This window comes from Mobula birostris, chromosome X (assembly GCF_030028105.1).
Source record: "Mobula birostris isolate sMobBir1 chromosome X, sMobBir1.hap1, whole genome shotgun sequence".
NCBI lineage: Eukaryota > Metazoa > Chordata > Chondrichthyes > Myliobatiformes > Myliobatidae > Mobula > Mobula birostris.
The window spans coordinates 48,478,740-48,503,810 of NC_092402.1; the positions used below are offsets into that span (position 1 = coordinate 48,478,740).

The 25,071-nt window shown below is 43.1% G+C and overlaps 1 protein-coding gene across 1 annotated transcript in view; it reads right to left on the minus strand.

Moving 5' to 3' along the window:
* Window positions 1-10,674: 10,674 nt before the first annotated feature.
* Window positions 10,675-25,071, minus strand: part of LOC140191504 (transcription factor CP2-like protein 1) — a 100,365-nt gene continuing 85,968 nt past the window's right edge. The window contains exons 15-18 of the mRNA XM_072248957.1: window positions 20,794-20,891; window positions 18,482-18,624; window positions 12,457-12,508; window positions 10,675-11,480 (exon numbers count right to left, since the gene is read on the minus strand). Of these exons, the coding sequence (XP_072105058.1) occupies window positions 11,443-11,480; window positions 12,457-12,508; window positions 18,482-18,624; window positions 20,794-20,891 (331 nt within the window). The 3' untranslated portion in view covers window positions 10,675-11,442. The remainder of the gene's footprint in view (window positions 11,481-12,456; window positions 12,509-18,481; window positions 18,625-20,793; window positions 20,892-25,071) is intronic.

Genomic DNA, 25,071 nt, shown 5'->3' on the forward strand with positions numbered 1-25,071 from the left:
GAAATGTGCTGTGGGTTGGGCAAGATCTGTGGAAACAGAAACAGCGATCATGTTTAGGGTTGAAGACCTTTCATCAGAACTGAGATACAGAAAGCAAGTTAGATGGATGTCCATGTGGAATGACTTGGATGTAAGAGTGGCAGGTGTGGTTAGTAACTCTGCAGATGTCATGAAAGGTGATGATGTGGATAATGAGGAAGGTTGCTGAAGGCTGGGGAGGATGTAGATTGGACGATGAAACTTAATCCCAACAAGTGCAAAGTAATGCATAATGCAGATAGGGCATGTACGTAATAGTAGGGTACAAAGGAATGTTAATGAATGGAAGGACCTTGAGTTCACATTAATTGCACTCAGACTGGTAACACTGATAGATAGGGTGCTGAAGAAGGCATATGATATGCTTGCCTTTATAAGTCTGAGGACAAGAATATAAAAGTAGTGAGGTTATGTTGTAACTTGTCAAAACAATAGTTAGACCACACAGCATTGTGTGAAGTTCTGGTTGCCGCAATATAAGGTTGTGTTGGAGAGAGTACAGAGGAGATTCACCAGGATGTTCCTTGGACTCGAGGGTTTTGCTTAACTGGGAATGACAGAACTCACAGACAACTAACTTGCTGGAACTGTAAATAATGTCCTTAATTTGCAAGGGCTGGGGTTTTGAAATACCTACATAAACTAGATTAGGATCTTATAACCATAGGTTAACATTTTAAAAGTTAAAGTCTTTTCCGAGCCTTGTGGCCCATCAGGCCGGTGCTTATGCTGGTTTTTGTGGCATGAAGCGACAAGAGTATGAAATTCCCTCCCCCTGGACAGGACGCTAGTCTATCGCAAGGTTAACCCCCAGCAATTGCTAGTACCCATTTTCAGCTGGGTGGACTGGAGCAGTGTGTGGTTAAGTGCCTTGCTCAAAGACACAACATGCTGTCTTGGCTGAGGCTCGAACCCATGACTTTCAGATCGTGAGTCCAACACCCTAACCACTTGGCCACGCGCCACAATAGGTTAACATAGAAACATAGAAAACGTACAGCACAATACAGGCCTATCGGCCCACAAAGCTGTGCCGAACATGTCCTTACCTGAGAAATTACCTAGGCTTACCCATAGCCCTCTGTTTTACTGAGCTCCATGTACCTGTCCAGGAGTCTCTTAAAAGACCCTATCGTTTCCACCTCCACCACCGCCGCTGGCAGCCCATTCCACACACTCACCGTTCTCTGCGTAAAAAAACTTACCCTTGACATCTCCTCTGTACCTACTTCCAAGCACCTTAAAACTGTCCTCTCGTGCTAGCCATTTCAGCCCTGGGAAAAAGCCTCTGACTATCCACATGATCAATGCCTCGCATCATCTTGTACACCTCTATTAAGTCACCTCTCATCCTCTGTTGCTCCAAGAAGAAAAGGCCAAATTCACTCAACCTATTCTCATAAGGCATGCTCCCCAATCCAGGCAACATCCTTGTAAATCTCCTCTGCACCCTTTCTATAGTTTCCACATCCTTCCTATAGTGAGGCGACCAGAATTGAGCAAGTACTCCAAGTGGGGTCTGACCAGGGTCCTATATAGCTGTAACATTACCTCTCGTCTCTTTAATTCAATCCCATGATTGATGAAGACCAGTGTAACGTTTGCCTTCTTTAATAAATATGATCAACTTTTATATTTTTAAATAGGGAAGACAAAACTATTGGAATCATTATTTCCTGTTTGTTATGGCAGATGATTGATTATAAGATATAGGAGCAAATTAGGCCATTCAGCCCATCAAATCTGCTTTACCATTCAATCATGGTGATTCTTGTTTGATCCACCCCATTCTCTCACCCTATAACCCTTAACCCCATATCTATCAAGAACCTATCAATCTTTGCCTTTTTAAAAAAAAATGCAAAGATTTGACCTCCACAGTAATCTGTGCCAACAAATTCCACCAATTTGCCACCTTCTGGGTAAAGAAATTCCTCCTCATCTCAGTTCTAAAGGAATGTCCCGTTATTCTGAAGCTGTGCCCTTAGATCCTAGGATCCAAGGATCCACTCTATTCCAGGCCTTTCAATATTTGATAGGTTTTATGAGATCATCCTTCTGAACTCCCATCAAGTACCAGCCCAAAGCCATCAAACTCTCCTCATACATTAAGCCTTTCATTCCTGGGATCATTGCTGTGAACCTCTTCAGGGTTCAAAATTGCGTACAATATTCCAAATGCTGAAAGACTAAAGCCTCATCAATACACCATTGCTTTATATTCTAGTCCTCTTGAAATGAATGCTAACATTGCATTTGCCTTCCTTACTACCAACTCAACCTGAAAGCTAACCTTGAGGGGATTGTGAACTGGGACTCCCAAATCCTTTTACAGCACAGATTTCTGAATTCTCACCCCTTTTAGAAAATAGTGTACACCTTTTCACTCAAACCTGGAACATCTAGACAACAAAGATGCATGCACCAGGATGCTGTTTATTGACTCCAGTTCAGCATTCAATACTATCATCTCCTCAAAACTAATCAATAAGCTCCAAGACCTTGACCTCAATACCTCCTTGTGCAATTCAATCCTCAATTTCCTCACTTGCAGACCCCAATTAGTTTGGATTGGCAACAACATCTCCTCCACAATCTCCATCAGCACAAGTGCACCACAAGGATGTGTGCTTAGCCCCCTGCTCTACTCGCTTTACACTCAGGACTATGGGTAAGCACAACTCCAATGCCATATTTAAGTTTGCTGATGATACCACTGTCAATAGCTGAATCAAAGGTGGTGATGGATCAGTATATAGGAATGAGATTGAAAATCTGGCTGAGTGGTGCCATAACAATGATCTCTTACTCAATGTCAACAAGACCAGAGAACTGATTATTGTCTGCAGGAGGAGGAAACCAGAGATCCATGAGCTAGTCTTCACTGGGGAATTAGAGGTGAAGTGGATCAGTAACTTAAAGTTCCTTGGTGTTAAATTTCAGAGGATTTGTCCTGGGCCCAGCATGTAAGTGCAATTATGAAGAAAGCTCAGCAGTGCCTCTACTTCCTTAGGAGTTTGCAAAGATTCAGCATGGCATCTAAAACTTTGACAAACATCTATAGATGTGTGGTGGAGAGTATATTGTCTGGTTGCATCACAGCCTGGTATGGAAACACCAATGATCTTGAATGGAAAATCCGACAAAAAGTAGTGGATACAACCCAATCCATCACGGGTAAAGCTCTCCCAACCACTGAGCACATCTACATAGAGCATTGTCACAGGAAAGCAACATCCATTATCAGGGAATTCCACCACCCAGGTCATGCTCTCTTATTGCTGCTGCCATCAGGAAGAAGGCATAGGAGCCTCAGGGCTCACATCACCAGGTTCAGGAACAGTTATTACCCCTCAACCATCAGGCTCTTGAATAGAAGGGAATAACTTCACTCGCCCTATCGCTGAGCTATTCCCTTATCTATGGCCTCACTTTCAAGCACTTTTCATCTCATGTTCTTGATATTTATTATTTATTTATTTCCACTTCTTTTTTTCTTTTATATTTGCAGTTTCTTGTTTTTTTCACACTGGTTGTTTGCCCTTTTGGGTGCAGTCTTTCATTGATTCTATTATTGTTATTGGATTTACTGTGAATGCCCACAAGAAAACGAATCTCAGGATTGTATATGGTGACATACAGTATATGTACTTTGTAAATAAATTTACTTTGAATTTTATTCTTCCTAACAGAATAGAAGAGAAGAAAGCCCTTAACTCCGAGTGGAGTCATTGGGACACCGTCATGATGGTGTTTTTTTTTTTAGCAGGCTTTCTTATTTTTCGATGCTCAGCCCAGCATGGATGGAAAGCATGCAAGGGAGCTGGCTGGAGTCGAACTCGGGAGCCTTCACTCCGAAGTCCGGCGCTGATGCCACTACACCACCAGCTGGCACCCTAACAGAATACATAACCCTACACTGTATTCCATCTGACTCTTTGCCTGTTCTCCCATCCTGTCCTTTTGCAGATTTTCTGCCTTTGCCACGCTGCCATTGATCTGAATGCTGAGAGAAATATTCTTGTACAGAAGCTACTTTGTGCACTGATGTCTGTTTATAAGGAAAGGATGCTGTGTATCCTTCACCTCACCTAGCCTATGAGTGAGCTTCACTTCATCTTGTGAACAAGGTCATGGCTCACCTACCTCAATGTCTTCCTGCACCTTCCCCATATCCCCTGATTTCTTTTACATCTAGAGGTCTGTACCTGGGATTTCCATTCACTTGTGCATTCACGCATTCTAACAGCCAGCAGCATAATCGCTAAGCATTCCCTGCCTCCTCATCTCTTTTTGCTCTCCTCACCTCCTCTGCTGTTTAGAACCTGTCTATGATCTAATGTTTTCTAGTTCTGACGGGAGTTATTGACCCAAAACTTTAATTTTATAGAAACATAGAAAACCTATAGCACAATACAGGCCCTTCGGCCCACAATGCTGTGTCGTGGTGGGAGATTTTAATTTCCCAAATATCGATTGGCAAGTCCCTGGAGCAAGGGGTTTAGATGGGGTGGAGTTTGTTAGGTGTGTTCAGGAAGGTTTCTTGACACAATATATAGATAAGCTTACAAGAGGAGAGGCTGTACTTGATCTGGTATTGGGAAATGAACCTGGTCAGGTGTCAGATCTCTCAGTGGGAGAACATTTTGGAGATAGTGATCACAATTCTATCTCCTTTACAATAACACTGGAGAGGGATAGGAACAGACAAGTTAGGAAAGTGTTTAATTGGATTAAGGGGAAATATGAGGCTATCAGGCAGGAACTTGGAAGCATAAATTGGAAACAGATGTTCTCAGGGAAATGTATGGAAGAAATGTGGCAAATGTTCAGGGGATATTTGCGTGGAATTCTGCATAGGTACGTTCCAATGAGACAGGGAAAGGATCGTAGGGGTACAGGAACCATGGTGTATAAAGACTGTTGTAAATCTAGTCAAGAAGAAAAGAAGAGCTTACGAAAGGTTCAAAAAACTAGGTAATGATAGAGATCTAGAAGATTATAAGGCTAGCAGGAAGGAGCTTAAGAAAGAAATTAGGAGAGCCAGAGGGGGCCATGAGAAGGCCTTGGCGGACAGGATTAAGGAAAACCCCAAGGCATTCTACAAGTATTTGAAGGGCAAGAGGTTAAGACGTGAGAGAATAGGACCAATCAAGTGTGACAGTGGAATAGTGTGTATGGAACCAGAGGAGATAGCAGAGATACCTAATGAGTACTTTGCTTCAGTATTCACTACGGAAAAGGATCTTGGCGATTGTAGGGATGACGAACAGTGGATTGAAAAGCTTGAGCATGTAGATATTAAGAAAGAGGATGTGCTGGAGCTTTTGGAAAGCATCAAGTTGGATAAGTCGCCGGGACCAGATGAGATGTACCCCAGGCTACTGTGGGAGCCGAGGGAGGAGATTGCTGAGCCTCTGGCGATGATCCTTGCATCATCAATGGGGATGGGAGAGGTTCCGGAGGATTGGAGGGTTACAGATGTTGTTCCCTTATTCAAGAAAGGCAGTAGAGATAGCCCAGAAAATTATAGACCAGTGAGTCTTACTTCAATGGTTGGTAAGTTGATGGAGAAGATCCTGAGAGGCAGGATATATGAACATTTGGAAAGGCATAATATGATGAGGAATAGTCAGCATAGGTTTGTGAAAGGTAGGTCGTGCCTAACGAGCGTGATTGAAATTTTTGAGGATGTGATTATACACATTGATGAAGGTAGAGCAGTAGATATAGTGTATATGGATTTCAGCAAGGCATTTGTCAAGGTACCCCATGCAAGGCTTATTGAGAAAGTAAGGAGACATGGGATCCAAGGAGACATTGCTTTGAGGATCCAGAACTGGCTTGCCCACAGAAGGCAAAGAGTGGTTGTAGATGGATCATATTCTGCATGGAGGTTGGTGACCAGTGGTGTGCCTGAAGGATCTGTTCTGGGACCCCCTACTCTTTGTGGTTTTTATAAATGACCTGGATGAAGAAGTGGAAGGATGGGTTAGTAAACTTGCTGATGACACAAAGGTTGGGGGTGTTGTGGATAGTGTGGAGGGCTGTCGGAGGTTACAGCAGGACATTGATAGGATGCAAAACTGGACTGAGAAGTGGCAGATGTAGTTCAACTCAGATAAATGTGAAGTGGTTCAGTTTGGTAGATCAAGTATGATGGCAGAATATAGTATTAATGTTAAGACTCTTGGCATTGTGGAGGATCAGCGGGATCTTGGGGTCCGAGCCCGTAGGACACTCAAAGCTGCTGTGCACGTTGACTCTGTGGCTAAGAAAGCATACGGTGCATTGGCCTTCATCAATCATGGGATTGAGTTTAGGAGCCAAGAGGTAACGTTGCAGCTATATAGGACCCTGGTCAGACCCAACTTGGAGTACTGTGCTCAGTTCTGGCTGCCTCACTATAGGAAGGATGTGGAAACTATAGAAAGGGTGCCTGGTTTGGGGAGCATGCCTTATGAGAATAGGTTGAGTGAACTCAGCGATTTTTCCTTGGAGCAACGGAGGATGAGAGGTGACCTGATAGAGGTGTATAAGATGATGAGAGGCATTGATCATGTGGATAGTCAGAGGCTTTTTCCCAGGGCTGAAATGGCTATCACGAGAGGGCACAGTTTTAAGGTGCTTGGAAGTAGGTACAGAGGAGATGTCAGGGATAAGTTTTTTACGCAGAGAGTGGTGAGTGCGTGGAATGGGCTGGCGGTGATGGTGGTGGAGGCGGATACGTAGGGTGTTTTAAGAGACTCCTGGACAGGTACATGGAGTTTAGAAAAATAGAGGGGTATAGGTAACTCTAGGTAATTTCTAAGGTAAGGACATGTTCGGCACAGCTTTGTGGACCAAAGGGCCTGTATTGTGCTGTAGGTTTTCTATGGTTCTATGTTTTTAATGCTGTGCTGAACATGTACTTACTTTAGAAATGACCTCTATTTTTCTAAGCTCCGTGTACCTATCCAGGAACCTCTTAAAAGACCCTTATTGTATCGGCCTCCATCACCGTGGCCGGCAGCTCGTTGCACGCACTCACCACTCTCTGTGTAAAAAACTTATCCCTGACCTCTCCTCTGTAACTACTTCCAAGCACCTTAAACCTGTGTCCTCTCATAAAGAAGCTGCCAGACTGGCTGAATATTTCGGCTTTTATTTCAGATCTCTAATTTTCAGTGTTCTGCTCTGTAACAATTTAGTTCTAGACTCTGCTGATATCCCACCTCACAGTGAATGGCGGCCAACAGCCATGCTCATGTTCACCGATTATGGCACTGATACAACTAAGCCTTCTTTTAAAATTTTAAACTTTATTCCCTAAATCATTCATGTTATTGCCCCTCCTTGGATCTGAAAGCTCCTTCCTCTTAGACATCTTTGTCTGACTCTTCCAATTCTGGCCTCATATATCTCTCCAACTTTAATTGTTGAATAGTTGACTTCACAGCTACCTTCTACTGTATTCTTCAGGGGTTTTTCTTTGATCAATTTTTGGTCAACTTCCTAGTCGTGGGGGATTTCAATATACAGGTAGACTGGGAAAATCAAGTTAGTGCTGGATCACAAGAGAAGGAATTTGTAGAATGCCTATGAGATGACTTTTAAAGCAGCTTGTGGTTGAGCCCATAAGGGGAAAGGCAGTTCTGGATTGAGTGTTGTGTAATGAGCCAGATTTGATTAGGGAGCTTAAGGTAGAGGAACCCTTAGGAGACAATGATCATAATATGATAGAATTCGCCCTGCAGTTTGAGAGGGAGAAGCTAAAATAAAATATATCAGTATTACAGTGAAGTAAAGGTAATTACAGAGGAATGAAAGGGAAGCTGGCCAAAGTTGATTGGAAGAAGACACTAGCAGAGATGATGGCAGAACAGCAATGGCTCTTGTCTTTGGAAGCAATTTGGAAGGCATGGGATAGATGCATCCCAAAGATAAAGAAATATTCTAAAGGGAGGATGATGCAACCATGGGTAACAAGGGAAGTTAAAGACAGCATAAAAGCAAAAGAGAGGGTGTGTAATATAGCAAAAATTAGTAGGAAGTTAGAGGATTAGGAAGCTTTTAAAAACCAACAGAAGGCAACTAAAAAGCCACAAGGAGAGAGAAGATTAAACATGAAGGTAAGTTGGCCAATAATATAAAAAAAGGGGTGGGAATAAAGGGGTCTTTTCTGATTGGCTGCCGGTAACTAAAGTAATGCACAGGGTTTGGTGTTGGGACTGCTTCTTTTTGTCAACTTTCAAAGTTCAAAGTACTGCTGTGTACATACATCTATTGATGCTTCTGGACACATCAGAGAACATACATGTCAATTGGATTTCTATCCTGGGTCCAACATATTGATGCAATTATAAAGAAGGCACAACCGTGGCTATATTTCATTAGGAGTTTGAGGAGATTTGGTATGTCACCGAAGATTCTCGCAAATTCCCACAGATGAACTGTGGAGAGTATTCTAACTGGTTGCATCACATCTGGTATGGAGGAGCCACTGCACAGGGTTGGAAAAAGCTGCAGAAAGTTGCAAACAGTCAACTCCATCATGGGCACTAACCTCCCCAGCATCAAGGACATCTTCAAAAAGCAATGCCTCAAAAGGGCAGCACCAAGGACTCCTGTCACCCAGGACATGCTCTCTTCTCATTGCTACCATCAAGGAGGTGGTACAGGAGCCTGATGACACACACTCAACCTTTCAAGAACAGCTTCTTCCCCTTCACCATCAGATTTCTGAATGGACAATGAACCCAGGAATGCTACCTCACTATTTTAGTTTTCTATTTTTTTTTGCTCTCTTGCAATAAAATACACACACTGTATATTTCTTATTATAATTTACAGTTATTAATTTATAGTAATTTTATTATGTATTGCAATATTGTGCTGCCACAAATGAACAAATTTCATGACATATGCCTATGATATTAAATCTGATTTTGATTCAATTTGCCAACTAACTATTCCCTTCTGCCTACACAATGTTGATATGCTTCCATTTCCCTCACTTTCATCTGCCTATCTAAATGTTTTTTAAAAATCTCTAATGTATCTAACCTCGACCACCACCCCAGGCAGTGCATTCCAGGCACCCACCACTGTATGTGTAAAACTTTTTGTGGACTTAAACAAATTTCTCCTCAGCCTTCACTGTAAGGAGGACATACCCAGCTTCTCCAACCTAATCACAAACAAGATGGATACTCAAGCAACACACAACAAAATGCTGGAGGAACTGAGCAGGCCAGACACCATCTAAAAGAGTACAGTCGACATTTCGTGCCAGGACATCGGTTTTGGCCCAAAACGTCGACTGTTTACTCTTTTCCATAGATGCTGCCTGGCCTGCTGAGTTCCTCCAGCATTTTGTGTGTGTTTCTCCAACCTAACCATGTTGTTAAAGCCCCTGGGACCATGCTCTTAAGCTTGCTGGAGTGATAGAGCACTACAGCACAGAAGTAAATCTTGAGATTCCTTGCAAGGATCTTTACATCCTTCTTAAAGTGTGGTGACCAGGAATGGATGCAATATACTAGATGTAGCCTAACCATAGTTTTATACAGCTCCACTACACAGTGGTCTTCTTTCATAAGGATGTTCAACAGGAAGGGCGGTTGAAGGTAAGTGAGGGAGGTGGACTACAGAAAAAAACAAATATACCCAAGTGATAAACACAAGACATTCTGAAAGTAGAATCATAGATTCAAAGAGCACTACAGCACAGAAACAGGCCTTTTGGCCCATTTAGTCCATGCTGAACTATTAATCTGCCTAGTCCCATCAACCTCCAGTGGGACCATCGCCTTCCATACCCCTCCCATCCATGTACCTAACCAAACTTCTCTGAAATGTTGAAATCAAATCTGCATCCATCACTTCCTCTGACTGAAGAAGTTCCCCCTCATGTTCCCCTTAAGCACTTCACCTTTCACCCCTAACACATAATGCTAGTTGTAGTCTCATCCAACCTCAGTGGAAAAAGCCTGCATGTATTCACCTTATCTATACCCCTCATAATTTTGTATGCCTCTATCAAATCTCCACTCAACTTTCTACATTACAAGGACTAAACGTGCTGTAAATCCAGATTAACACACACAAAACACTGGAGGAACTCAGTAAGTCTGGCAGCATCTATGGAGAGGAATTAACAGTCAATGTTTTGGGCCGAGATCCTTTATCAAGACCAGAAAGAAAGAAGGAAGAAGCCAGAACAGCAGCAGAGATCATAGGGGAAGCAGTTAGAGTGGGTCTCACTGAAATCCCATCAAAGGGAAGCTTTAAACTTCTTCAAAGAAGGTATAACTTGAAGAAACATCACAATGGAACAGCAAATCATAAACACAAAAAAAAACGAACAAAAAAAGTTCTGGCTTCTTCTCTCCTGCCTTTCCAGTCCTGTAGAATGGTCTCGGCCTGAAAAGCTGACTGTTTATTGCTCCGTACAGATGCTGCCTGACCTGCTGAGTTCCTCCAGCATTTTGTGTGTGCTGAGTGAAACACAATGGGAGTCTCTCAGTATCTTTTAGTTGTTTCAACACTGAACAACCTGGTGCACACTCAGTAATCCCAGTTGGCAAATAAGTCAGACCACTTGGCATGGACTATCTTTATTTATATTTTCAGTACATGTAAAAAAAAAACCTGCCATTTCACATTGCTTGTATAAAACATTTTGCAATGCTTAAAAGAGAAATATCTGCAAGGGACTACATTGATGTTAATGTTGGAAATTAGCTGAGATCAACAGGAAAACCTATGGGAGGATATCAACAGTAGGCAGTAGCACTGAACTTTGGTTCCCACACCCTTTTAACCTATATCCAGCATGTATTCAAGGCCAATAATGCCAATCTTATTTAATTATTTTTTGTTTTGGTATTGTTGAGTTTGTTCCCCACCTTCAAAGAAGTTTGCATCATTATTGAGCCTCATTACTAGTGTCCTGCTAAACTCAGATCACTGACATAGGTATAAGGGCAAAGGATGGATGGAATTTAATGAGTCATCAGAAGGTGTTGTAAGAATGAAGGGGTCACGAGTGCTGAGATGGTTCTATTCCAATGTCTAGAGGAAGAACTCATATGAGAATGTCCTTAATGCAATGAAAACAATGCATGCAAGCAAAGGTAGCCAAATGTAGCTGGAGGAAAGCCAGACATCTTAAGAAGTTGATCTAAATGTTTGGTCTTATATTCAGTGAAGGGTTTAAAAATGCATTTTGCAAGGATCTAAGGTGTCATCAGGCACAGACTTGTATCCCAAGCATTGTTTGAGGTGAGCCATTCCGTACTAATCGTGTTCTGTTCAGGAGGAGGCACTGGTTTACAATATTGGATTGTGCTATGAGTTTCAAAGAATTGTTCGCTGCTCCATATGTTCACTCCAGTGGTTCCATTTTCAGAGGCAAAGCTCCTATTTTAATATCATGTAGTATCCACCCAGGCTGTCCACTGTAAGGGAAACAAAAAAGCTCTCAGGAAGTTAGAATGACCCTGTGGAGACTGGGTTATTTTGGAGCAAGAAACAATCTCCTAGAGGAACTCAGCAGGTTGAGCAGCATCTGTGGGATAAGAAATTGTCGATGTCCATCCTGAGTCAGGGTGCTGACCTGAAGCGTTGACAATTTGTTTCCTCCAGAAGATGCTGCTTGACCTGCTGACTTCCTCCAGCTGATTGTTTCTTGCTCCACCTTCCAACATCAGCAGCCCCCTGTGACTCCACTGGTTTATGTTAGGTTGCTTTCTACTGTATATTAGAGGATTGTAAATGAAGATCGAAGTCAGCGAGTCTGGAGGTAGTGGCCCAAAGATGATAGCTGTGAGTCCGGGTCAGGGACTGTAGATTGGAGGCTTGATGTTTGCACGTCTGGGAGTCAAGGACAGAGGCTGGAGCCTGGGGCCTAATATCTGTGAGTCCAGGCCCAAGGACTAGAGGCCTGGAGGCAGCCTCTCCTAGGACTGAGACTTGTGTGTGTGTGTGTGTGTGTGTGTGTGTGTGTGTGTGTGTGTGTGTGTGTGTGTGTGTGTGTGTATGTAAAGGGGTGGGTGGGAAAGGGGTTTGTGTTGCTGTTGTTGCCTTGTTTTATCCTATTGTGCTGAACACTGTGGGCATGCTATGTTGGTGCCGGAATGTGTGGGGATACTTGTGGGCTGCCCCCAGCACATCCTTAAGTTATGCTGGTAGTTAACGACGCAGTTCACTCTATGTTTTGATATACATGTGATGAATAAATCTGAATCTGGTTTCCTTCTCTTGCCCTCCCTTCCCCACCTAGAGATAGCCAGAATACTCATCCATTAACTTGACCACTGTGCAATTGTAGGCCTTCAAATACACACTTTGAGTATTGTGGGATACAACCTTGCCCATGTCCTCTGGCTGTGGGAGCTGATCTCACTAATGTAATGTAGGTCTTGGATCAATTACCTTTCAATGGGTTAATTATGAAGCTGGATTCGTCTGGGAGGTTCTGAATCATCTGTAAAAGAGAAGTAAAATGTGAGAAAATCCCCACATGTTGTTCTCTGGTCACGTTAGACAAGGCAGCAGGTCTAAGGGAATCTTTTCACTTGCAGGTTCCCTTCCACATCAGACATCATAAGAACATAAGAAATAGGAGCAGGAGTAGGCCATCCAGCCTATCGAGCCTGCCCCGCCATTCAATAAGATCATGGCTGATCTGTCCATAAACTCAGCTCTGTCTACCTGCCTTGTCCCCATAACCCTTAATTCCCCTACTATGTAAAAACCTATCTAACTGTTTCTTAAATACATCAAGTGAAGAAGCCTCAACTGCTTTCCTGGGCAGAGAATTCCACAGATTCACCACTCTCTGGGAAAAACAGTTTCTCCTCATCTCCGTCCTAAATCTTCTCCCCTGAATCTTGAGGCAATGTCCCCTAGTTCTAGTCTCACCTACCAATGGAAACAACTTTAGCTATCCCTTTCAAAATTTTGTATGTTTCTATAAGATCCCCTCTCATTCTTCTGAACTCCAGAGAGTACAGTCCCAGGCGACACAATCTCTCCTCATAGGTTAACCCCTTCATCCCTGGAATCAACCTGGTGAACATCCTCTGCACTGCCTCCAAAGCCAGTATATCCTTCCTCAAGTATGGAGACCAGAACTGCACACAGTACTCCAGGTGCAGCCTCACCAGTAACCTGTATAGTTGCAGCATGACCTCCCTGCTCTTGAATTCAATCCCTCTAGCAATGAAGGCCAACATTCCGTTTGCCTTCTTAATAACCTGTTGTACCTGCAAGCCAACTTTTTGCGATTCATGCACAATCACTCTCAAGTCCCTCTGCACAACAGCATGCTGTAATCTTTCACCATTTAAATAATCTGCTCTTCTATTATTCCTTCCAAAGTGGATGATCTCGCATTTATCAACGTTGTATTCCATCTGCCAGACCTTGGCCCATTCCCTTAACCTATCTATATCCCTCTGCAGACTCTCCACATCCTCTGTACAATTTGCTTTTCCACTCAGTTTAGTGTCATCAGTAAATTTTGCTACGCTACACTCAGTCCCCTCTTCCAAATCATCAATGTAAGTGGTAAACAGCTGTGGGCCCAGCACCGACCCCTGTGGTACCCCACTCACCACTGACTGCCAACCGGAGAAACACCCATTTATACCAACTCCCTGCCTTCTATCAGTTAACCAATCCACTATCCATGCCAGTACACTTCCTCCCGACTCCATGCATCCGTATCTTATTTATAAGTCTCTTGTGCGGCACCTTATCGAAGGACTTCTGGAAATCCAAGTATATGACATCCACTTGTTCCCCTCTATCCACTGCACTCATTACGTCCTCAAAGAACTCCAGTAAGCTTGTCAAACAGGACCGGCCCTTTCTGAATCCATGCTGCGCCTGTCTAATGGAACCACTTCTTTCTAAATATTTTGTTATTTCTTCCTTAATGACAACTTCAAGCATTTTCCCGACTACAGATGTTAAGCTAACTGGCCTATAGTTGCCCGTCTTTGGCCTACATCCTTTTTTAAAAAGTGGTGTGACATTTTTTCTGTCTTCCAATCCGCTGGGACCTGCCCAGAGTCTAGGGAGTTTTGGTAAATGATTACCAATGTGCCTACTATAACCTCCGCCAATTCCCTCAGCACCCTGGGATGCATCCCATCAGGACCAGGGGACTTATCTACCTTCAGGCCCTCTAGTTTGCTCATCACTATCTCTTTAGTGACAGTGATTTTATCGAGGTCCTCACCTCCCATTTCGTCCATAACATCATTATGGAAGGTCATCTCTGTTCCTTCATTGTTGTGGGGCCTATATCCTGAAAAAACCCTACTTAATGTAGAGAAGTGCGAGGGGTTGCATTTTGGAGGGAAAAACCAGGATAAAACTTGCACAGTGATTGGTGGGGCACTGAGTATAATTTTTCATAAATTCTACTGTATTTTTTTATTTTCCTGTAAATGCATGCAAGAAAATGAATCTCAAGGTAGTGTATAGTGACCTCCTGTACCTCCTGTACTTAATAAAAGAGCCACTGAGTGCATGTTTGTGGTCTTCTGCTGCTGTAGCCCATCCCCTTCAAGATTCAATGTACTGTGCATTCAGAGATGCTCTTCTGCACACCGCTGTTTTTTGAGTGTCTGTCACCTTCCTGACAGCTTGAACCAGTCTGGCCATTCTTCTCTGACCTCTCTCATTAACAAGGTGTTTCCACCCACAGAACTGCTGCTCACTGGATGTTTTTGGCTTTTCACTCCATTCTCTGTAAACACCAGAGACTGTTGTGCACGAAAATCCCAGGAGATCAGCAGTTTCTGAGATTCTGAAACCACCCTGTCTGGCACCAACAATCATTCCACAGTCAAAGCCACTTAGATCACATTTCCTCCCCATTCTGATGTTTGGTCTCCTCGGGACTCACACCACCAAGTTCAAGAACAGTTATTACCCCACAACCATAAGGCTCTTGAACAAAAGGGGATAATTACACTCACTTGCCCAACCACTGAGATGTTCCCACAACCAATGATCTCAGTTTAAGGATTTTTCATCTTGTTATCTCATGTTTTCATTATTTATTGCTTTTTATTTATCTTTGCATTTGCACAGTCTGTTGTTTTCTGCACTCTGGTTGATCTTTCATTGATCCTGTTATAGTTATTTTTCTACAGATTTGCTGAGTATGCCCACAGGAAAATGAATCTCAGGGTTGTATATGGTGACATATATGTACTTTGAACTTTGGTCTGAACAATAATTAAACCTCTTGACCATGTCAGCATGCTTTTATGCATTGAGTTGCTGCCATATGATTGGCTGATTAGATATTTGCATTAATGAGTAGGTGTACAGGAGGTACCTAATAAAGAGGCCACTGAGTGTATATGGTTTGACATCAATTTAGTTTGAGGAGTGCGGTGGAACAAACGGATCTGGGAATACAGATCCATAATTCTGTGAAAGTGGTGATAGGGTAGATAGAGTCATAAAGAGAGCTTCTGGCACACTGGCCTTCATAAATTAGGACACTGAGTACAGGATTTGGGACGTTATATTGAAGTTGTACAAGAGGGTGAGGCTGAATTTGGAGTATTGTGAGCAATTCTGGTCACCAATCTGCAGGAAAGATATCAATAAGCTCAAAAGAGTAAACATAAAAACTACAAGGATGTTGCCGGACTTGACAACTTGAGTTGCAGGGAAAGGTTGAATAGGTTAAGATTTTATTCACTGGAGAATGAGGGAAGATCTTACAGAGGTATACAAAATGATAAAGGCTATAGCTAGGGTGAATGCATGCAGGTTTTTCCCCCTCAGGCTGGGTAAGACAAGAAGTAGAGGTCATGGGCTTAGGGGGGAAGGTGAAATATTTAAGGGCAAACTTCTTCTCTCAGAGTGTGGAATGAGCTGCCAGGAGAAGTGGTGGATGTGGATTCATTTGTAATACTTAAGGAATGTTTGGATAGGTGCATGAAAATGTTTTGGAACAATATGTTCTGGGTGCAGGTAGATGGGACAAGGCAGTAGAATTAGAATTAGAACTTTAGAATTTAGAATTAGTCCAGCGGTCGTGGAGCACACGGATCCCTTCTTTGTAGAAGTTGGCGTCTTGGACCTCCAGAAAGTGGGCCACAGCAGGGGTGATTGATAAGTTCATGGCCTAAGGTAGAAGGAGTTGAGTTATTAGCTTCAAACTTTCTGCATAATCACTCAAAGAGTTGAACTGCACATGCAAGTAACGAGAGCTGTATAACTCACCTTCGGCCACAAACTTATCAATCACCCCTGCTGTGGACCACTTCTACAAAGAAGGGATCCGTATGCTCCACGACCGCTGGACTAAGTGTGTACATGTAGGAGGGGACTATGTTAAAAATAAATGTGCTGGGTTTTCTAAAATTGACTCCTTCTACCTTAGGCCACAAACTTATCAATCACCGCTCGTATGTAGACCTTTCAATTGTTACGTACCCCGTAACTGGGTTGCCAAATCAGTAGAAATGGACCACTTAGTTGGAGTCTGGATTACTGGAACTAAGAAAGTTTTATTAAAGAAATAAGTAACACAGTACTCTAATAGTAAGGATATAAATGCAACAGGTTAGCAATGAATAAACACACACATGTACACAGAACTAGGATAATAGGATCAATCAAGCTCTATCGCAGTCTAGGGGTAAAATGATCAGTCTCAAGTGACGCAGAGTTCAGTTCAGCTTAGTACAGTTCGCAGTAATCGCTGTTGTGCCATTGGAGAGAGAGATAATATGCAAATCTGATTCAGACAGACCTTTGTTCTTCGCAGTTAGCTTTCGGGCGAACCCTTTAAATGTCTTCTGTGGTCACCGACTGTGACCCCTCCGTTCCGGATACGACCGTTCTTCCGCGGTGAACCCGGCACCCAGGCAAGGGCGGACACACACACCAGGTTCCCGCCGATCGTACCTTTTCACCCTGTGCGTCTATGGTCGGTTCCCGCGACCAGAACTCCAAACTCCACCAACTTGTGGGGGCACACCGCTTTTCCAGGGTCTCGTGATCTCGTGATCTCGTGGTGTCAGTCTTGCCTTAGCGAACCTGTTCTTTTTATCCCCCTGCTGGGGTATCGCCCGTCCATCAAACTTCAAACAGTTCAGATTCAAAGCAACCGGTCTGTTAATACTTGGACTGGTGTCTCTTTCCGTTATCTCTTTCTCCTCTCTCATTAACATTTTTGAATGCTACTGCATTGTCTCACTTATCTCTCTCATTAGCATCAATCTTCTGATAACGTGGTTTTTCATCACACAATATTCAATTATTTTCAATGAGGTCCCCTCTCATTCTTTGAAATTCCAACAAGTACAGGCCTAGGGCCATCAAACACTCCTTATACGTTAACTCTTTCATTCCCGGTATCATTCTTGTGAACCTTCTTTGAACCCTCTCCAAAGTCCAGCATATCCTTCCGTAGATAAGGGGCTCAAAACTGCTTACCGTATTCCAGGTGTGGTCTGACCAATGTCTTATAAAGCCTCAGCATCACACCCTTGCTTTTATATTCTAGTCCTCTCAAAATGATTGCTAACATTACATTCACCTGCCTTACCATCAACTCAACCTGCAAGTTAACCTTCAGCGAATCGTTTAAGAAAGCTCAGCTGGGGGTTAAGCATGACACCAAGGCTGAGGGCAGTCCACTTCAATTTCAGACCATCACTGGCGTAGGAGTTGGTGTCCTGAGATCACGATGTATTCGAGGCACAGAGTGAATGAACTTATTTAAATCTTACATCCATCCCAGAACATAAGGGAGTAAAAATCTTTGTGTTATGACTCTGTTGCAATGTACAGACATGTGAATTTAAAAGTCTGATGGCTTGTAGAAAGAAGCCGTAGCCTGTTGGTCCTGGTTTAATGCTGCAGTACTGTTTGCCAGACAGAAGCAGCTGAAACAGTCTATGGTTGAGGTGACTGGTGTCCCCAGTAGTCTTCTGTACCAGCTGCTATAAATGTCCTCAATGGAGGGAAGTTCACATCCACAGATGCGCTGGGCTGTCCGTACCACTCTCTGCAGTGCCCAACGATCAAGGTTGGTGCAGTTCCCATACCAGTATTGGGTTGCCATGAACAAGATGAGCCGAATGGTATGTTTCTGTACTGTAGTACTCTATGATATAACAGCCTGTTCTACAGAGACTGCAGTGGCTAATCTGCCATGATTGAGTGGCGGAACAGACTTGATGGGCAGAGTGGCTTAATTCTGCTCCCAAATTTTATGGTCATATGGTTCAATGTGACATTTCATACAACCTCCTCAGGAGCAGTCAGGGATAGGCAATGAATACTGACTTCGTCAGTGATGCCAATATCTCAAAATGTATCCCAAAGAAGCCCTATAAATGAATGGAATTATGGGCATCCATGATTTATTTGTGGAGACAACGTCTCGTTCCTCCTCAGCCAGTGCTCAACAACTCACCTGGTCCCCGACCAGGATGTGGATCCCAGCAACTCCCTGTCGGTAGATCTGCAGGATCTCGTTAGGAGAGATGCTGAACAGGGCTGCCAGCTTGTGCGTTAGTTCAGCTTTTGTTAAGTCCTCCAGGCAGATTTCCTTGTATGCTGTCAGGAGGGGAGAAGACAGAGTGAGTGAAACCATCAGAAGAATGCCACGAACCTAGCAACTAACATAAACGTAAATCTACTGGACTTGAGTTACACACACAAAATGCTGGAAGAACTCAGCCAGTCAGACAACATCTATGGAGAGGAACAAACAGTTGATGTTTTAGGCTGAGACTCTTCATCAGGACTGGAACAGAAGGGGAAAAAAACTTAGAATAAGAAGATAAGGAAAGGGAAGGAGTACAGGTATCACTCCCCAGCTTCTCAGTTCATCATCCCTCCCCTACCCCACCCACTTTCCCCCTCACCTGGTCTCACCTATCACCTGCTAGCTTGTACTCCTACCCCTCCCCCTCCTCCTTATTCAAGCTTCCTCTCCATAGATGCTGCCTGACCTGCTGAGTTCCTGCAGCATTTTGTGTGCGCTGCCCAAGATTTCTAGCGTCTGAAGAATATCTTGTGTCTGTAGACTGGAGTCTGTTTCCTACCACTTACAGGGAAGCCGTTATGGAGTACAGATTCCTCCTCACTTTCTGTTTTGCTTCACAATTCACTTCACATTCATAGTAACCAATTTTGTGTAAGTGGGCTCCATATATGAATGGTGGTGCTGGTGGGGTGGGGTCTCAGCTTTTTTGTGACTGTGAGACTGAGGGAGTTTAAGCTGATAATATTCATTTTTTTTTTCCATGCACCACTTACAGACGTACAGTGGAGAGTATCCTGACTGGCTGCATCACAGCCCGGTATGGAAACACCAATGCCCATGGAAAAGTCTACAGAAAGTAGTGGTCACAGCCCAGTCCATCACAGGCAAAGCCCTACCACCATTGAGCATATCTACATGCAGCACTGCCACAAGAAAGCAGAATCCATCATCAAGAACCCACAGAATCCAGGCCATGCTCTCTTCTTGCTGCTGCCATCAGGCAAGAGGTCCCACACCACCAGGTTCAGCAAGTTATTACCCTACATCCATAGGCTCCTGTCACCAGGACATTGACCTGATTCTACAACCTACAGACTCATTTTCAAGGACTCTTTGCAACTCATGTTCTCAGTTTTTTTTTTGTTTGCAGTTTGTCTTTTTTGTGTACATTAATTGCTTGTTGCTTGTGTATAGTTTTTTTTGTAAATTCTATTGTATTTCTTTAGTTTTTCCTGTAAATTCTGGCAAGAAAATGAATCTCAAGGTAGTATATGGTATATGGTCGTGAGTTTGAGCCCCAGCCAAGGCAACGTGTTGTGTCCTTGAGCAAGGCACTTAACCACACAGTGCTCTGTGACGACACTGGTGCCAAGCTGTATGGGTCCTAATGTCCTTCCCTTGGACAACATCAGTGTCGTGGAGAGGAGAGACTTGTAGCATGGGCAACTGCCGGTCTTCCATACAACCTTGCCCAGGCCTGCACCCTGGAGAGTGAAGAATTTCCAGGCGCAGATCCGTGGACTCACAAGACTAATGGGATGCCTTTATATGTACTTTGATCATAAATTTACTTTGAACTTTGACCCTGCAATTGTGCCCTCTCAATATGGGAAAGTGATAATTGACCATTACAATGGAAGTTTTCCCTCTGGCTCATCCACCCTTAGCTGCCCAATTTAGCCATTCACGCGGTTGAAGGAATTATCTGGCTGGATAATTTCTGGCCACTAGGAGGCCTTTTCTCTGATCTTCAAGAACTTCACAATAAGTTTGACAATCAGCCAATAAAAAGAGAAATGTCTGGAAATGCTGAGTAAATCAGGAGCTGCCTTTGAAGAGAGAAACAGAGTTCAAAAACTGACTTTGAAGAGAGACACAGCGTTCAAGATTCAGGCTGATTACCTTTCATTTCCCTGGGATATTAAGTCTGTTCTCCTCTCCACAGATGCTGCTTGACCTGCTGAGTATTTTCAGTGTTTATCGTTTTTTTTTGTTTCAAATTGCCAGCATCTGCAGGATTTTGATTTTGTTAGGCAAGTTGATTTCTCCTGGGCTACAGTGACAGGGGGATCTGTGGCAAACTTAGAGGTTGCAGTAAGTTGGATAAAGATAAGATTGTGTTGGGCTGTGACATATCTTGCATTCCTGCCCCACCTCTCACTCTCACAATCAGCCACTTACTGACCGTACTGCTATGTCCCTGACCATGCTCTTCTGGTACTGGAGCAGCTACGTACCACACACAGAAGCATTGGGAGAGTCTTGGGAATTCTCCTGCCCTTTCCCTTGCTGTGGTTCCTGACGCATATAAATGGTGAGCCGCGGCCGAACGGACCTGTGGACACAAGCAGTAGGATCAAGGGATTGTTTTCTGGTCTTGCCACGGGTTGTCCCCCCTGCTACTGACAAGAAGCCCCTCAGCAAGTCTTTCCAGTCAGAGGCCGGGGTCCAAGTCCCATTTCAGAGACTCATGTTCATAATCTAAACCAAGACACCAGTACCGAGGGAGTGGTACTGTTGCATGTGACATTAAATTGAAATACATCTGCCCTCTTGGGCTGGATGTAGATAGTCATAGTCATAGTCATACTTTATTGATCCCAGGGGAAATTGGTTTTCGTTACAGTTGCACCATAAATAATAAATAGTAACAAAACCATAAATAGTTAAATAGTAATATGTAAATTATACCAGGAAATAAGTCCAGGACCAGGGACTTATTGGCTCAGGGTGTCTGACCCTCCAAGGGAGGAGTTGTAAAGTTTGATGGCCACAGGCAGGAATGACTTCCTATGACGCTCTGTGTTGCATCTCGGTGGAATGAGTCTCTGGCTGAATGTACTCCTGTGCCCAACCAGTACATTATGTAGTGGATGGGAGACATTGTCCAAGATGGCATGCAACTTGGACAGCATCCTCTTTTCAGACACCACCGTCAGAGAGTCCAGTTCCATCCCCACAACATCACTGGCCTTACGAATGAGTTTGTTGATTCTGTTGGTGTCTGCTACCATTGTTTCAATTGTTCTAACTAAAGAATAGGTTTTCATCCGCCAGACTTATTACACCTTTAACAAGCAGATTACCTGATCAATATCACATTACTATTTGGTTCAAGTTGGTCATTCTGAGTCCCACATTACAGAGCTGAGGCTTTATAAGGCATTGGTCAGGCCACATTTGGAGTACTCTGAGCAGTTTTGGGCCCCATATCTAAGAAAGGATATGCTGGCATTGGAGACGGTCCAGAGGAGGTTCAGGAGAACGATCCTGGGAACGAAAGGGTTAACATATGAGAACCATTTGATGGCTCTGGGTCTGTACTCACTGGAGTTTAGAAGAATGAAGGGTGAACCATTGGTAATAAATCAGCTATGATTGAATGGCAGAGCAGACTCGATGGGTTGAATGGCCTGAGACTGTGAGACTGCCCTGGCTGCTGTGCTTTACGTCTGTGAGCTTCGCAGCAATGTGCCCCACTAATTTGATGAACTGAATAGTGAGGCTTTGGGCCTACTCTGGACTGCTCCAGGGATGTTGATCTCAGGGACTCAATTTAGTTCGGAATGCTGTTGTTAATTACCCACTCCTATTGTTTGCATGATTTGTTTTGTTTTGTTTTCTCTCTTTCTCTGTGCATTGGCTTTTGGTCTTTTTTTTTAATTGGGTTCTTTCAGGTTTCTTGCTTTGTGACTCTCTGTAAGCAAACAAATCTCAAGGTTGTATAATTTATATACACTTTAATAATAAATGTACTTGAATCTTGAATGCCTTATGGTCTTATGAAACTTATCCAACATTGAAAGGCCTAGATAGACTGGATGTGGGTAGTGGGGGGCGGTCATGTAGGACCAGAGGACTCAATCTCAGAGTACAAGGATGTTTAGAACAGAGATGAGGAGGAATTTCTTTAGCCAGAGGGTGGTGAATCTGTGGAAGTCATTGCCACAGAAGGCTGTGGAGGCCAAGTCATATTTAAAGTGTTGTTGATAGATAGCTTCTTGACTAGTAAGGGTGCTGAAGGAAGGAGAATGGGGTTGAGAGGGATAATAAATCAGCCATGATGGAACCGCAGAGCAGACATGATGGGCTGAATGGTTTAATCCTGCTCCTATGTCTTCTGGCCATTAGGGAATTGGAAGCTCTTCATTTACTGCAGAGTTGGGACATTCTGCAGTCTTGAAATCACCAAATATAACCTCCCTTGTCTCCTCCTTTCGTCTTCTTTAAACTTCTGCTTGGAATCAGTTGAATCAATGTAAAATATCTTATTAACTTAAAGACACTGTTTAATTCTATACCTTGCCTCTTTTTTTCTCACTTTTCTGCTCAGTAGGGTTTTTTTTGTTATCACAAAATTTTGTTTTCAATCTTTAAGATGATGGGGTTTTTTTGAGGCATTGTAAGTGTTGTTACTTCAATGTACTCATGTTATTTTTCCTATATATACAATAAAAAGATTTGAAAAGAATTCTATACCTTGCCTCTTTCACATCATTGCTGGAATAGCAATCTCCAGAGTTAACGGTGGGGCAGTGAGTTGATCCGCTGTCTTGCAGCTCCAGAGTGACCCAGGTTCAATTCTAATCTCCCGTAATGTCTGGGTGGAGTTTGCACATCCTCTCTGTTTCTTCTGGGTGCTCTGGTTTCCTCCCACGTCTCAAAGATGTCCAAGTTAGTAGGTGAGATGGCCACTGTAAAATTGCCCCAGTGCAGATGGGATGGAGAACTTATAGGGACTGGGAGAAGATAGTTAACGAGGAAATGTGGCGGAATGGGATTGTTGAGTGTGCAAGAGACTGCAGAGGGGTGAGGACACAGCTCAACCCATCATGTAAACTAATTCCACTTTGTGGATTCCGTCTGCACCTTTTTCCTCCCTCGATAAACCAAAGGTGATCAAAGATCAAAGATCCCACCCACACCTGACATTCTCCCTTCTCCCTCTTTCCCATTGGACAGATGATATGAAAGCACATACCACCTGTCTCAAAATCTACCTCTTAACCTTGTTCCTTATTACAAGCCGGCTTTGCACTTTCATTGAAGATGAGAGGGGGTAAGTTCAAAGGAGGGGTGAGGGGCAAGGTTTTTACACAGAGTGGTGGGTGCCTGGAATGTACTGCCTGGGGTGGTAGTAGAGGTGGAAACATTAGGAACTTATAAGGGACGTTTAGATGGACACATCAATGCGAGGGAAATGGAAGGATATGGACATTGTGTAGGCAGAAGGGATTAGTTTAGTTGGCCATTTGATTACTTATTGAATTGGTTCAGCACAACATTGTGGGCCGAAGGGCCTGTTCTTGTACTGTACTGTTCTGTGTTCTATGTTTCTCTGTAACTGTAACACTCAGAATCCGGTTTATTATCATTGAGATATGACATGAAAAGTGTTGTTTTGTGGCAGCGGTACAGTGCAAAGACAAAACAACTATAAATTACAAGAATAAACAAATAGTGCAAAAACAAAAGGAATAATGAGGTAGTGTCCATGGGTTCATGAATCATTCAGAAATCTATGGCAGAGGGGAAAAAGATTCACGAAGCCATGAACATTTGTGCTTTATTCTGTTATTGCTTTTCCCTGATGTGCTGAAGGGATCTGCATGGATAGCATGCAGAATGAGATATTTCACTGTACCTTGTGAAAATAATAAAACAATTTCCCAACTTAACAATAAGTGGCCTGCCTCTAAGCAACAAATCACTGGATTGATTTATTTATCGATCTATCTATCTATTTATTTCTTCACTGATTGACACAGTACAGAGCACATCCTTCAGCCCAAACAGCACACATTTAACCCTAACCTAATCACAGCACCATTTACAATGACCAATTAACCTACTAACCAACATGTCTTTAGACTGTGGGAGGAAACTGGAGTACCCAGAGGAAACTTACTCGCACACAGGAAGAACGTACTAACTTCCTTACAGAGGGTACTGGAATCGAACTCTGAACTACGATGCCTGGGTTGTAATATCGCACTAACTGCTACACAGATTTCATGTTCTAAGATGGTTCTAAAGGGCTAAACCAAACATCAAAATTTGTGTCCAGTTTAAGGGATCGAAATGGCGTTAGAAATGTTTTAATCCAATCAATAAAGAAAACTAATTGCTAAAAGAAAATGGTTGCCAATCTAGAGTTAGGGAGAAAGCAGCTTCAGCAATGAATAGTTTCGCCACCAGATGGCACCCTCTATCCAAATATCCATTATCAACTGTTCATTCTTGAGCACTGGACTATCTTTTTAAACCATTGAAACAGTTTATTCCAATTTTATTTGGTTAATATCTGATAATCATGCATAGAAATCTGCTTTAACTCCTTTTTCCTTCGAGTGCTTAAGGGCAAGATACCCTAGAATGGTTGGGTGAAACTCTCTCAGAATGGTCCAGCCAAAACCAATCTCACAGTCAATGAACATGATGCTTGTTAAAAGCATGAAATAATTGATGGTGTAGCACTTGGAAGATTCATGTCTTCACCTACTGTCGCCAGCTAC